Here is a 14,564-nt window from a genome sequence, read left to right as displayed (position 1 = left end):
CCAGGCTCAGAGCTTCTTATAAATTCAGCTGCTTTTGTCATTATGTCTGGTGGAAGTTTATTATTAAATAGAAGAAAAAAAGCAATTATTTGCATTCCATATTATGGGTTTATTTTCATATGCATCCAAAAATTGTAAAATACTTTCATTGGTCCACTCCTTATTTATTATTTTCAATATTTTCTACACTCTGTGACAATAAGTACTAAACTACTTTTTTGCACGATTGATCATTTTTGACTGTTTACCGTGACAGATTTTACGTCAGTAGGTGACATTTACTAGCAACTCGACGGTAAGTAATCCAACTCGACGGTAAGTAATTCACTTACCGTCGAGTTAAAAAATCTCTTAATTTTAATTTATTTTTTGAAAGAATAAAGAAAACTAACGAATTATTTATTAATATTGAAACTTATGGTACAATTTGTTAAATTATTTAATGAAATCCCACTTGTTTGGGCTGTGGTTTTACTTCTAACAGAAACTCCTACAGCATCGCATACATTAGTAGTATTACTAGTATTGCACAATATTTTTTCGGCAAAATCTATTATATTTTGAAGAGAATCTTCTACATAGATTTCTGCCACTGTCGATGAACGAAATATGCCAAATAGAGTCTTTTCTTCGATTCTTAAATTCTTGCCTTCGCACCATTTTTTAAAACTTTGGTAGGTATTTTGATATCGGATTTTGGATTTTTCGGGAATAATTGCGGAACACCCTTCTTCCCAAGCCCGTTCAATTTCTTCAAATTCACAAAATCTTCGCAAAATTGTACTTAAAATTATTGACAACTAAATATAAAAACTCAATTCTCCATTGTTGTTATGCACCCTAGTTACTACCTAACAACCAAAGTATCTACCTTGATAAAATGAATGAAACTAGTCAATATGACGAAAATGTTTAATTTTATAATATATAATGGTATCAATCGTGCAAAAAACGTTATAAGCATGTCGAACGTTAAGGACAACCGATCTCAGACAATAATTAAAGTCGTCGCTCCGCTCCTCCTCCAAACAATTGTCTTCGATCGGTATAAAACGCTTACCGTTCTCCATACTTAATATACTATAATAAACGTTATAAACTTTAATCTAACCTAAAAAACTTGCTTGTGCTTGCAAAAATATGTGGATGACACTCAAGGTTCATAAATAGACAGGTTGCATGGTAACTTTCCACCAATCAGCGTCGAGAATCTAATGGCGGGAGTGACGTCACCCAGAATGCTGCATACAAATTCATTCACTTCACTCATTGAAATGAACTCGGAAAGTAGGAATGTATTGAAAATGTGTATATTTAAAAAAAATACGTTTGGATTTTTAATGACTATTTATTTCATATATTCTTTAAAAAATGTGGTAGATACCTGTAGAGTTACAAAAATCATAGAATATAATTGCAATTAAATATATGCAGTAGAATAGCATTACTACTTAATTAAAGCAGAAGGAGATTCTTTCTTGTGTATATATGGGACTAAATCATTCAAATATCCTAGGTATATTAATAATGGGTTGAATACAATTTACTTTTTTAAATGATTTTGAGTAGGTATATAATAATTTTGAATTGGGAATAATGCATGTAGTACAGTATTATAAATTCCTCCTAACATGTAAACCATGGTGAAAAAGAGATTCAACTAAAGATTTATGTATCAAAATTAGTAGTTTTTCCCTTAAGTTTAACATAAGAGCATCTGATTACGTTAGGTACTGGATTGTAATACCTAAAACTATTAAAACATTATGATTCCATTCAATAGGTACCTGTGAAGTTTTACATTAACAGTAAATTATAAAAAAATACAATTTCAGTGCAATAAAGGGAATTTTCCCCATTTTATATATTCATTTAGTTTATAATTGTTTATTCAAACGATCTTCAGATGGCTGCAATATTGGTTATAATTTTATATGAAACAATTACATATAATAGATCTATTATCTATAGACTTAATTAGATATATTGTTCAATAAGTCTAAGCAGATTGCAACCTACACAGATGATGTAAATTTGATGTGAAGAACCGCAAGAGACATTACAGAACTGTAATGTCTCTATACAAGAATGTTCTTTACTATACAATACAGCAGAAAGAAAATCCAGTAAGTAGGTACTTAATACAACCACATTAAAATGTATCTTAACACTTGTAAAAGAGTTTTGGGTTTAAGTTATTATACTAAAAACACTTAATGATATCTATAGATACATTATATCTCAAGATATAAACACAAATTAAAACACTAACGATATTTAATAACAAAATATAGCCTCCAAACCACGTATCCTATTATGTTTACAAACAATTCGTAAAATTGATCGTCTGGGTGACGTCACGATGACAATATTTCATTTGTCAATGTCAAAGTTACCATACAACCTATGGTCACAGAATAAAGAACAAGTTGTTTTCTATTCTGTGCTATGGTATAGGGACCTTGGATGACACTAAAAATATTCAAACGGCGAATATTTGTTTACTTTGAAGTGTTGAAAAGACCGACAACGTACGGGAACATGACAAATATTCGACAAGCACGAAAATTGGTCAATGCCAAATAGCAAGCAACCCATCCACACTAATAGGCAAATAGCAAGCATTTGCTCGGTATTTGCCAAATACCGCATATCTGGCGCCGCCTTTACTTTTTTGTCCATACGTCCATACTTTTATGAACCGTTTTTTCAGTTCGCGTAAAAATGCCTAGTTCTAATAAACAGTTTAGGCGTTTAGGGTTTTTGACTGTCAGTTTTTAGAAGGATACACACTGGCGTAGTGACGTATCAATTTCTTCAATAAAAGTGGGCCGTATCGGTATTGGATTTGCCGTCAATTAGGTTTCTTTATTAATTTAAATAGTTACTTCACAATAATGGATGAAGAATATGATTGCATTGTCTTGGGCACTGGCCTGAAAGAATGTATTCTCAGTGGAATGTTGTCGGTGTCGGGGAAAAAGGTCTTACACGTCGATCGAAACAAGTACTACGGTGGAGAGTCTGCTTCAATTTGCCCTTTGGAAGAACTCTTCTCGAAATTTGGGGTTCCTCCTCCGGATGAGTCCTATGGCAGAGGTAGAGATTGGAACGTTGATCTGATTCCAAAGTTCCTTATGGCCAACGGAATGCTGGTTAAACTGCTCATTCATACGGGCGTTACACGATATTTGGAATTCAAATCCGTAGAAGGGAGTTACGTCTACAAAGGGGGCAAAATAGCTAAGGTAGGTTAACTTATGGTTACAGTTTTAAGTTTATCACTCTAGTTTTGTAATCATATGTCCCTCAAATAATAGGTAATATCACAAGAATCAATGAAGATGCAAGCATTTGATTATATGTTAATTTAACACATTTTGCCGTTTTTATAACACTTTTTTAAAAGTAATTTATTGATAGGTGGAGATATACTTGTATATTAAGGTATATAATACAAGGTAATTAAAAAAAATATTACTAATAATTAATGGTATGATCCCAAAATTGTACCTAAAATATGTTTGTCAGGATCATATTGAGAAATTCCACAATAATCAATATTGAGACAAACAATATATTACAACAATATCTTATGACAACTGGCACAGTGGCGGCTGGTCAGGGTCGGCGGTGCCGACCCACACATTTGTGGACACATTATAGATTTTTTTAAATATATAAGTTAATCAGAGTTGATGATATTCGTTTCTGTGAAATAAAAAAAATATCTGTGAGATAATACAGACTAAATTTTATTCATTGTTTTTAAAAGAATTCGATCGATCCAATACGTTAAGTGATCCCTGTGCGCTGTACATAAAGGACTTTTCAAATTAATGATCCTAGCCATGCACCTGATTTGTGTTTTTATGCTAATATTCTAACTTTGTGTTAAGTATTTAGACTAGGTGATAAAATTTTATAGATTTTACTTATTAAGTGTTAGCTTGCCAATGTATTTCAATGGTGCATTTTAACAGACTTTGACTTATGTAAATACTTTGTATATTGACATCAATAAACTGAATTGAAATTGATTGCGATTGTGTGAATTATAAGGCCCACTTCCGCAAGCCGTCCCCAGATTGACCATAGCTTGTAATAACAAGCTATGGAATATTAGCCGATTGGCAACCAATTATACATTCCCCGTATTTATTTGAATGGCAAGTATGGCAGATAAACAATCTGCCGAGCGGTGATCTGCAAACGGCAACAAGACACGTACCTATAGACCAGGGCGCATCTGTAAAAATATTAGTAACATTAATTTGACCGTTGAGAGGTGACTCATATTTGTTTACAGAAATTGCTTGAAAATAACTCATATAGTAATATTTGAGTTATCCTCCCACTCAAAAAGGTCCGGAATATTGTTTAAATAATCAAAATGTCAAAAAATGAAGAAAAAATTAGATTTTTTTCTTCATTTTTTGATTATAAATTTAAAAGTATTCATTTTCGAGAAAAGTTGCACTAACATCAAAGTTGCGTAATGAAATTTCGTACAATATAGGATTAGTTAAAAATTTTAAAAATTGTCACCCTTGTTGCAAAATAGCAATAATTACGAAAAAATCATAAAAAACAATTATTCGCATTTTACGTTTTTCAACTGTTTATGCTACCCTTAGGACCTTCATAATTTTTCTCAGAAAAACTATATCATATAATAAAACAATACTGTGAATTTCATTAAGATCGGTTCAATAGATTTTGCAAGATAAATTTTGCAATCCAGCTTTCACAAAAAAATTAATTTTTTCAAAATGTTGCAGAACTAAAAATAAAGCAGACAGTAAGTTGAATTTATTTTTACATATAGAAGAATAGAATAGAATAGAAATATGCTTTATTGCCATGAAAAATTTTACAATTTTATCGACAAAGCTTATAAATAGTAAAAAAAATCAAAACAGTAACAATCCAATTTACTAAAATTACATAAATCGTCAATAAGTTAAATAAAATAAATAAATAAATCGAAGTTAAAACAGAAATAATCAATTGCAAAAATTTAAATAAATTGCAAATCCATAGTCTACCTAATAATTAATAAAAAAGGTTTAAAAGTTAAAAAGTTAAGCTGATGCATATGACACCCAAATATAGATAAAAAAAATAATAAAAATACTACTTGTGCAAAGGGTAGGTACTGTAATTTCTTAGTTATTGACTAAAATACTTTAGCTTTCTTCTATATGTAAAAAATTTACCTTGCTATCTGCTTTATTGTCAGTACTGCAACATTTTGAAAAAATTAACTTTTGCAAAAGCTGGATTGCAAAATGTATTGAATCGATCTTAATGTTTACAGTATTGTTTTATTATATCATAAAGGTTTTCTGGTTTAAATAGGAAGGTCGTAGTGTAGCATAAATGGGTGAAAAACGTAAAATACAAATACTTATTTTTTATGTTTTTTTCGCAATTATTGCTGTTTTGCAACAAGGATGACACTTTTTAAAATTTTTAACCAATCCTATATTGTAGGAAATTTAATTACGCAACTTTTATGTCAGTGTAACTTTTCTCAGAAGTGAATACTTTGAAAGTTAAAATCAAAAAAAGAAGAAAAAAATCAAAGTTTTTCTTCATTTTTTGACATTTTGATTATTTAAACAATGTTCCGGACCTTTTTGAATGGAAGGATAACTCGATTATTATTTTAAAAGAATTTTCAAAATATCTATTAGACAAGTTCATTAAAAATTATCCATCATTCTTTAATAAAATAAAATAAGAAAATGAATTAAGTTTTATAATATGCTGATCTAAATATTTTCGGAAGGTGGGATAAGTTACAAAATATGTTTAATTTTTTATACTGCAATTCATTAGGTATAACAGACTGTTCCCGAAATTAATAAATTATTGTGCTCAAATGTGGGCAAATTATGCCTCAAATGAAAGGGATTTCTCTTGTTTCAAAAGAGTCAAAACATATTGTCGAAAAACCATGAAACAAGAGAGAATGTCAAACTTGTCTCAAATGTCAATAGAAAAAAACTTTTAAAACCTCTCCAAAACAATAATTTTATAATGACGTTATAGCCCATTTTGCTACTTTTTTGCTACGAAAAACAAAAAAAAACAAAAAAAAATAAAAGAAATAAAAAAAAACAATAACCAAAAATCTTCTATGAAATTGAAGCCTTTTAATTAGATGACATACCTATCTGAGGAGACAAAACCTTACCGAGTCTGTCCCTAAAGCCACGAGCCACCACTGAACTGGCATCTAACTAGCAGGTAGATAGACAGCATACTGAAACTTCTAAATAGATCATTAAATACATGCTAGATTTTTGGAGGTTGTTTTTTTTTTTAGATAAAAGATATTTTAATTGCAATGTTTTACCTTATTTTTAGTATAAGTTATATAGCGATACGCTTTAATTACTATTTTTGCTAATTTTATTTTAATATTTTTTCTCAAAAACGAAACAACGTTAGTCATTCGAAATGCACATTCAAATACAAATGTTAAGAGACATGGCTTTACCCTGTCACATCTGTTTTTTCGTCTGTGCGGTGCAACAAGCTGCACCCTCATTAATTAAGTACTTTATCAGACAATTATTGTGTTAACAACTCACTTAATGCGTTCGAAATTGTTTTTCTTAAAATTGCAAAAGTAGACGCCAGACCTAGTGATTTATTTGCTCATCTGGTCAGGGGAAAAGGAACACAAACATTATTATCGTTTGTGGTTTTTTTTCTTCAGTCACTACACAGCACGTGAACGATTCACACACACACACACCAACTCGACCCTCTCTGAGAGACCTAAACGAAACACATTTTCGTTACAACAATAAAATTACCGTTCATTTTATTATATTCATTTTTAATTAAATTCCGGCAACTCACCCACCGGAATAGTTATAATGATTTCTTTCCTATGGCGCTACAGCACAAGTTGTGCCCTGACCTCCCCCAGTATCTGCCTCCAAGTATCTCTGTCTCTGGCTGCTCTCCTCTAGTTGTCCACCTTCAATATCTCTTTAACATTGTTTCTCACTTCGTCTATCCACCTCTTTCTTGGTCTTCCCACTGGCCGACGTGCCACCATAGTTCTGCTAAGTATTCGATTAGGTGTTGTTATCCATTCTTATAAGGTGACCTGCGCTGTGCAATCTTTGTATTTTTGCATAATTTGCTATATAGAATTCTTTGTAATATTGGTATTGCTGTTACAAAATCTCAACATACGAACGAAACGATTGAATCCGACATTACTTACTGAAAATATCAGGGTGCAGATGGGACCCTGTCGCGCAATTCGCAGCAAATAAAATAGTCGTATGTTTTTAGGCTTAATTTTATTTCAGTTATACATACGCATTTTCAAGGTTCACGAGGTTTTGCACCAACCTTATAAGTCTTGGTTGAACCTTATTCTCCATATCCATTATCGCAAATAAATGGGTCTCAGTATCCTCTTTAAGTAATATCTTTCTTTCAAAAGTATTAATAAGGTTTATTGTCTTTTCAGTCATGATCCATGTTTCTACACTATATGTTGCTATTGGCCATAATATGATGGTTGTATATATTTTAAACATTACTTCCCTATGGATGTCTTTGGATCCAGACACCTGCAACAGAGAGAAGTATGCTTTGTTAGCATGCATTATCCGTTTCCGTATTTCTTCCTCCTAGCTGTCATTTTCAGTTATCTGTCCACCCAGATACGTGAGCTGTTCTACTACTTCTATATTAGTGTTGTCTATTGTTAAATTCTGCAAGTTTCGTTGGTTCCTTGCTTATATTAGGGCTTTAGTTTTATCTATGTTGACGGCCAGCAATGTTTCTTTCGCATTTTCTTCAAGCTCCACATATATCCCATGTAGGGATATATCCCTCCACAAAGTTTTTTGGTTGATCATGTCAGCCTTCGATGTTAATCCATAAATATTATATTATATTAAATAAAGTAAAGAAAAACAGATGTACTCACAATCATTTAATTTCACTACGACGACCGGTTTTGAACTCTACAATATACAGATCATCTTCAGGTCAGCGTTACAAGTGATTAAATGCTACAATTAAAGAAAACCAGAGTTAGAACAGTGTCTGGTTGTACTAAAAGATGCTAATAGAAAGCCAAAATTTTGAAAAGTATGTAAATGTTGACATTTTAGAACAACAAACAAATACATACACATGCACACCCATGAGCAAACAAGGACTCATAAGCCGCACACGCATGTAAATGCATGAGGTTTATGGCTATTTGTTAAAATTTGATCTACTTACATGCCTTGCAAGGGATAATTTGTAAGGTCATCAGCAACATGATTTCAAGTCCAGATTATGCTAGCAGAATAAGTAGGTAAAGGACTTGGTAGGCGGACATGCTTCGTAGGTTAACACACAGTGTATCTTTATAATTCTTGAAGGTAGAGATGTAATGTTAAAAAAAGAAAAAACGGAAGAAAGAAAACCAACAGTTCTTTGTAGGATATTTTGTTTGTGATTTGTAATCAGAGAAAATGTTAAATTGAAATTTTAGCGAGTAACGGAATTAAGTTTTAATTTATTTTAATTTTTAACGGAGAGATTATTATTTTTTTTTTAATTTCAATCTTATGTATAGTAGTTGTGAGATTATAATATGTCATTAGTATACAACACTAGAAAGTGAGCACCTTTTTTTTGGACTGAGGGGAACGCTCATAGCAGACTAGGGAAGGTGTCCCTAGTACTGTTGGACTCGGACAGGAGAGGAGAACACGCTAGGATGCTTCAACCACACGTAGTCAATGCATCCCGCGTGCCCCCCATAACCAGCCGCCTACCAACTAAAACCACCCCTTCTTCCAACCCGGAATGTCCCTGGACGTGTTCTATAGAGAACGATACATGGGGACATTCCGCGCTGTCTCAAGTAAAGTGTTCTTGGACATGGCCTATATCCTCCCCCCTACCTAGAAGCGGTAGGGGGAGAGTTGGAGTGTCTGTCCCTACAAGGAGGGGGTTTCCTAGGCTCCTATCGGAAACGATAGGGCCGTAATTGAGGTACTTGATCCCTATGTGGGATCGAAAACATGATTGGGACAATTCATGGGACTGGGGGGCGGCCCTCAACGGGAGGGTCGTTCTACCTTTGTCTTTACTTACCTATCTACGTATATACCTACATACCTAAATTCAATAGAGTAATATAATGTACCGCCAAAAACGTAGAGTTTTTTTTATTTATTTTTTTTTTCCTACATTTGTCCTTGCTTACCTGCATACCTAATTATACCAAAATTCAAACAGTTGATGCAATTTTCTACCTTTGTCTACCTACCTACGCATATACCTACATACCTAAATTCAGTAGAGTAAGTATAATGTACCACCAAAAAACGTAGAATTTTTTTTTTATTATTTATTTATTTTTTTTTATTATTATTTTTTTTTTTTGTTTTTTAACCGGCCTGCTCTGCCCTTTCTCGCGCTGCTCTCTCTTTTATTATACCTGTGATTACATCGATGATGAATTCGAAATCGTCCCTGCTACCCAATGCTAGATTCTGGGCATGTCTTCCAAAAAAAATGTAGCAGTGAAAGGGTTAAAGGCTTTTACACAATTATGTGAAAATATATTCCATACTTTTCTGATTGCAACAAGTCTCCTTCAGTCTACTTTTCTGCTGAATACATGTTTTCATGGTATATTTTGTACCTACTAAATAATCTTCTGATTCTATAATAATAGCTTCTGTATCAGATTCTTCTTCGCTGTTAATTTCTAAAGTGAACTCCTTTCAGACATTCTCCAAAATAATGTAATTGTGTCAAAGGCCATTTATTTTTCCAAGAATTCATTTTAAATGGAAACTTAACCAAAAAATAATTGTTATTAACAAAAAATGTAGTACACAATAATACCTAATCAGGAGACCCAACCTACTAAGTAATAAATTATATGAATCAGTTGCACCGAAATCTCTCGTCCTACTGAAATAATTTAAGATATGTGACCTTTAACACATAACTAAAAGCAATGTTACCAGCAGTTTCTAATAATTAAAATATCATGTGACTAACAGGTCTAGGGTCTCTGAGAGACCTCACCGAGGGTTTAAAGGTTAATATAATTAATGCAGTATGTTTGTCAGTTAATGTAAACATTAAAAAGTCAATTAAAGCTTAAAATTTTTTCTTATACTTATATAATTTCTTTCTTCATTATACAGTTAATTATTTCCCTAATAATATATTTTTGATATATGGAGTATGGATGGAGATTATATGGAAAAACTTTGAAAACTCTAATACAAAATGAATATGCACCTTTAGAGATCAAACAATAAGCAGGATTCCGAGCAGGAAGATCCTGCATCGACCACATCTATGTGCTCAACCAACTGAAGGAAAATAAAGTAGCTAGAGACAGAAATACATCTATTATTCGTCAATCTAACACGTCATATGATGCTGTACCACTGTGTAGATTATGGCAAGTCCTGGAAAAATATAACTTTAATAAAAGCAGTGCAAAAATTCTGTAACAACACCCAATCAAACATAAAACAATCAATAACGGATTATCTGCTAGCTTCATGGTGAATAAGAGACTACAACAGGGATGCAGCTTATTGCCAACATTATTTAAAATATATTATACAAATGAAGTTTTGAATAAATGATGGAAATCATATTCTAAAAATAGAATTATTTTAAAAAATTCAAACATAGTGCAGGTTTTTTTCTATTATACACTCAGATGCAAAAAAAACGCAACGGAGAAAATTTTGGTCAAATTCAAAGTATGTCAGTTTTTTTTTTTATTTTTAGTCGCATTTTGATGATTTTTTTACACTGTGTAAAAATTTATAAATTTTAAAAGACTAAGTTTTTCAACCTAATAAAAATATTTGTAAATTAAATATTTTTAAAAGATTTTTAATTGAAAAACTTTATTGGCCCATTTCCTGGTGACAACCTCCAAGGCTTCTACAATATGCAAGCCAAATGGATGCTGCAGTGAAGACTAAAGGGAAGGAATTCTACACTATGCAATTCACAACCCCCGTCTGCAGCGTGGTAAAGTTCCAACGGAAAATGGACCTAGTTACTCTATAGGAGTAATACTAATATAAAAATAAAAATGTATACCATTTTTATTCATTCAGTTGCGGTGCGAAACCAAAACTGTCTTAATTTTTACTCAGATCAGAGAGTGCAGCCAGCACTCTTATCGACGATTTCACCTCTTGTTAGAGGTTCATCAGAGACTGCATAGGCTGCATTTCTCTGGCCCAGGTAAAAATCTTCGACATATCCATCTCCCACCGCAACTGACGAGATGGTAGTAGGTGCCTAGCGGCATCTGCTAAATAAAAGGCTAAGTTTTTCAACCTAATAAAAATATTTGTAAATTAAATATTTTTAAAAGATTTTTAATTGAAAAACTTTATTGGCCCATTTCCTGGTGACAACCTCCAAGGCTTCTACAATATGCAAGCCAAATGGATGCTGCAGTGAAGACTAAATGGAAGGAATTCTACACTATGCAATTCACAACCCCCGTCTGCAGCGTGGTAAAGTTCCAACGGAAAATGGACCTAGTTACTCTATAGGAGTAATACTAATATAAAAATAAAAATGTATACCATTTTTATTCATTCAGTTGCGGTGCGAAACCAAAACTGTCTTAATTTTTACTCAGATCAGAGAGTGCAGCCAGCACTCTTATCGACGATTTCACCTCTTGTTAGAAGTTCATCAGAGACTGCATAGGCTGCATTTCTCTGGCCCAGGTAAAAATCTTCGACATATCCATCTCCCACCGCAACTGACGAGATGGTAGTAGGTGCCTAGCGGCATCTGCTAAATAAAAGACTAAGTTTTTCAACCTAATAAAAATATTTGTAAATTAAATATTTTTAAAAGATTTTTAATTGAAAAACTTTATTTGCCCATTTCCTGGTGACAACCTCCAAGGCTTCTACAATATGCAAGCCAAATGGATGCTGCAGTGAAGACTAAAGGGAAGGAATTCTACACTATGCAATTCACAACCCCCGTCTGCAGCGTCGTAAAGTTCCAACGGAAAATGGACCTAGTTACTCTATAGGAGTAATACTAATATAAAAATAAAAATGTATACCATTTTTATTCATTCAGTTGCGGTGCGAAACCAAAACTGTCTTAATTTTTACTCAGATCAGAGAGTGCAGCCAGCACTCTTATCGACAATTTAATGTACAAATATTTTTATTAGGTTGAAAAACTTAGTCATTTATTTAGCAGATGCCGCTAGGCACCTACTACCATCTCGTCAGTTGCGGTGGGAGATGGATATGTCGAAGATTTTTACCTAAGCCAGAGAAATGCAGCCTATGCAGTCTCTGATGAACCTCTAACAAGAGGTGAAATCGTCGATAAGAGTGCTGGCTGCACTCTCTGATCTGAGTAAAAATTAAGACAGTTTTGGTTTCGCACCGCAACTGAATGAATAAAAATGGTATACATTTTTATTTTTATATTAGTATTACTCCTATAGAGTAACTAGGTCCATTTTCCGTTGGAACTTTACCACGCTGCAGACGGGGGTTGTGAATTGCATAGTGTAGAATTCCTTCCCTTTAGTCTTCACTGCAGCATCCATTTGGCTTGCATATTGTAGAAGCCTTGGAGGTTGTCACCAGGAAATGGGCCAATAAAGTTTTTCAATTAAAAATCTTTTAAAAATATTTAATTTACAAATATTTTTATTAGGTTGAAAAACTTAGTCTTTTATTTAGCAGATGCCGCTAGGCACCTACTACCATCTCGTCAGTTGCGGTGGGAGATGGATATGTCGAAGATTTTTACCTGGGCCAGAGAAATGCAGCCTATGCAGTCTCTGATGAACCTCTAACAAGAGGTGAAATCTTCGATAAGAGTGCTGGCTGCACTCTCTGATCTGAGTAAAAATTAAGACAGTTTTGGTTTCGCACCGCAACTGAATGAATAAAAATGGTATACATTTTTATTTTTATAAATTTTAATTTGGTTTAGTGAATTTTTTAATAAAATTTTGTATTTGACTTATTATACGGGGTTAATCGAAAGGTGGTTTTTTATCCTAACTTTGAAAGATACTGTGGAATAATTCCGTTAGCGGATTTTCGTAAAACTTTGTTTTTCGGTTGCAACCATGTCTCCTAAGCATTGTGTTTTCTGTTTCATGTCAAAATATGCCTAGGTTCATTTTTTAGAGCCAAATGAATTTGCCACCCACAATTTAGGACTTTTTTAATTATGATTATTTTGGAGTTATTTTGTAATATGACGAGGTGGCTTTGGTGACTGTTATCATTATATCATATTGACACTTACATTTTGTTTACCTATGATTGATCATGGTTTGCTCTGGTTGAAGATGGGCAAAATTATGAGTATGTGGCTAGAGAGCTACACACTCATCGCTCTACCATCCAAAGGGTAGTGGAACGTTTTGTACGAACTGGAACAAACAAGCGGGAAGTGGCAGGAAGCGCAAAACTACCACTTTAGATGATCGTTTTGTCGAAGATTACATGAATTTGGTTTGCAAAGTTGCAGACCAGCAACTGGGCCCAAATTCCTTCCACGGCACAGAGTAGCTAGACTTCCATTTTCCTGGGAACATTTACATTGGAATTTAGGACAATGGAGTAATGTTCTTTTTACGGATGAGTTGAGATACTGTCTTCACTCATCAGATGGGAGAGAACGAGTATGGCGTCGAACTGGAGAAAGATTTGCGGAGTGCGCTTTCAGTCCCCGCGTTAGCCATGGAAGGGGTTCGGTGATGGTATGGGCAGGAATATCCCGAGAGGCGCACACTGAATTGGTATTTATTCAGGGTTCGTTGACTGCACACCGGTATATTGAGGAAATTTTAGCGAATCACGTAGTACCCTTTTCTCAATATATCGGCGATGATTTTCTATTAATGCAAGATAATGCGCGACCCCACTCTGCAATGTGTGTCACGCAATATTTAGGGGAAGTTGGTATTAATAAAATGAACTGGACAGTGTGTTCGCTAGATCTGAACCCAATAGAGCACGTTTGGGACATGCTTGGTAGAAATCTTACAGGTAGCGAAGTCGCACCAGCCTCAATTAACGAACTTCGCTTGGCTCTAGAAGAGGAATGGCAAAACATCCAGTAAGATGATATTCGCAACCTCCTAGACAGCATGAGCCGACTAGCTGACGTGTACAGGCAGTTATAGAGGCTAGGGGAGGCAATACATAGTATTAAGTTATTTTTTATTAGTTTTTCTTTGTTATTTGCATACTTAGGTTAAGTTACATTTAAGTTGTTTTTTATGTTTTTGTTATTGTTATCATTGTTTACTAAAACCAAGATCATGTCGTTGCTTTTAATCAATATTTAAATACAGTGCTTCTGGGATGTCGATATGACATTACTTCGATATCAGTCACTAAAACCCCCATCGTCGTATTACAAATTAATACAAAAGATAATGGTAATAGTAGGAAAAGTCATAAATTGTGGGTGGCAAAGTCATTGCGCTCCTAAAAATGAACCAAGGCATATTTTCACATGAAACAAAAAACACA

General features: G+C 33.5%; 1 protein-coding gene across 1 annotated transcript in view; it reads left to right on the top strand.

Moving 5' to 3' along the window:
• The first annotated feature begins 2,696 nt into the window (after nt 1–2,696).
• LOC114327912 (rab GDP dissociation inhibitor alpha) overlaps nt 2,697–14,564 on the top strand; it is a 44,435-nt gene continuing 32,567 nt past the window's right edge. The window contains exon 1 of the mRNA XM_028276623.2: nt 2,697–3,248. Within this exon, the coding sequence (XP_028132424.1) occupies nt 2,898–3,248 (351 nt within the window). The 5' untranslated portion in view covers nt 2,697–2,897. The remainder of the gene's footprint in view (nt 3,249–14,564) is intronic.

This window comes from Diabrotica virgifera, chromosome 3 (genome assembly GCF_917563875.1).
Source record: "Diabrotica virgifera virgifera chromosome 3, PGI_DIABVI_V3a".
NCBI classification, from domain to species: Eukaryota; Metazoa; Arthropoda; class Insecta; order Coleoptera; family Chrysomelidae; genus Diabrotica; species Diabrotica virgifera.
This window is presented reverse-complemented; position numbering and strand designations above follow the sequence as displayed.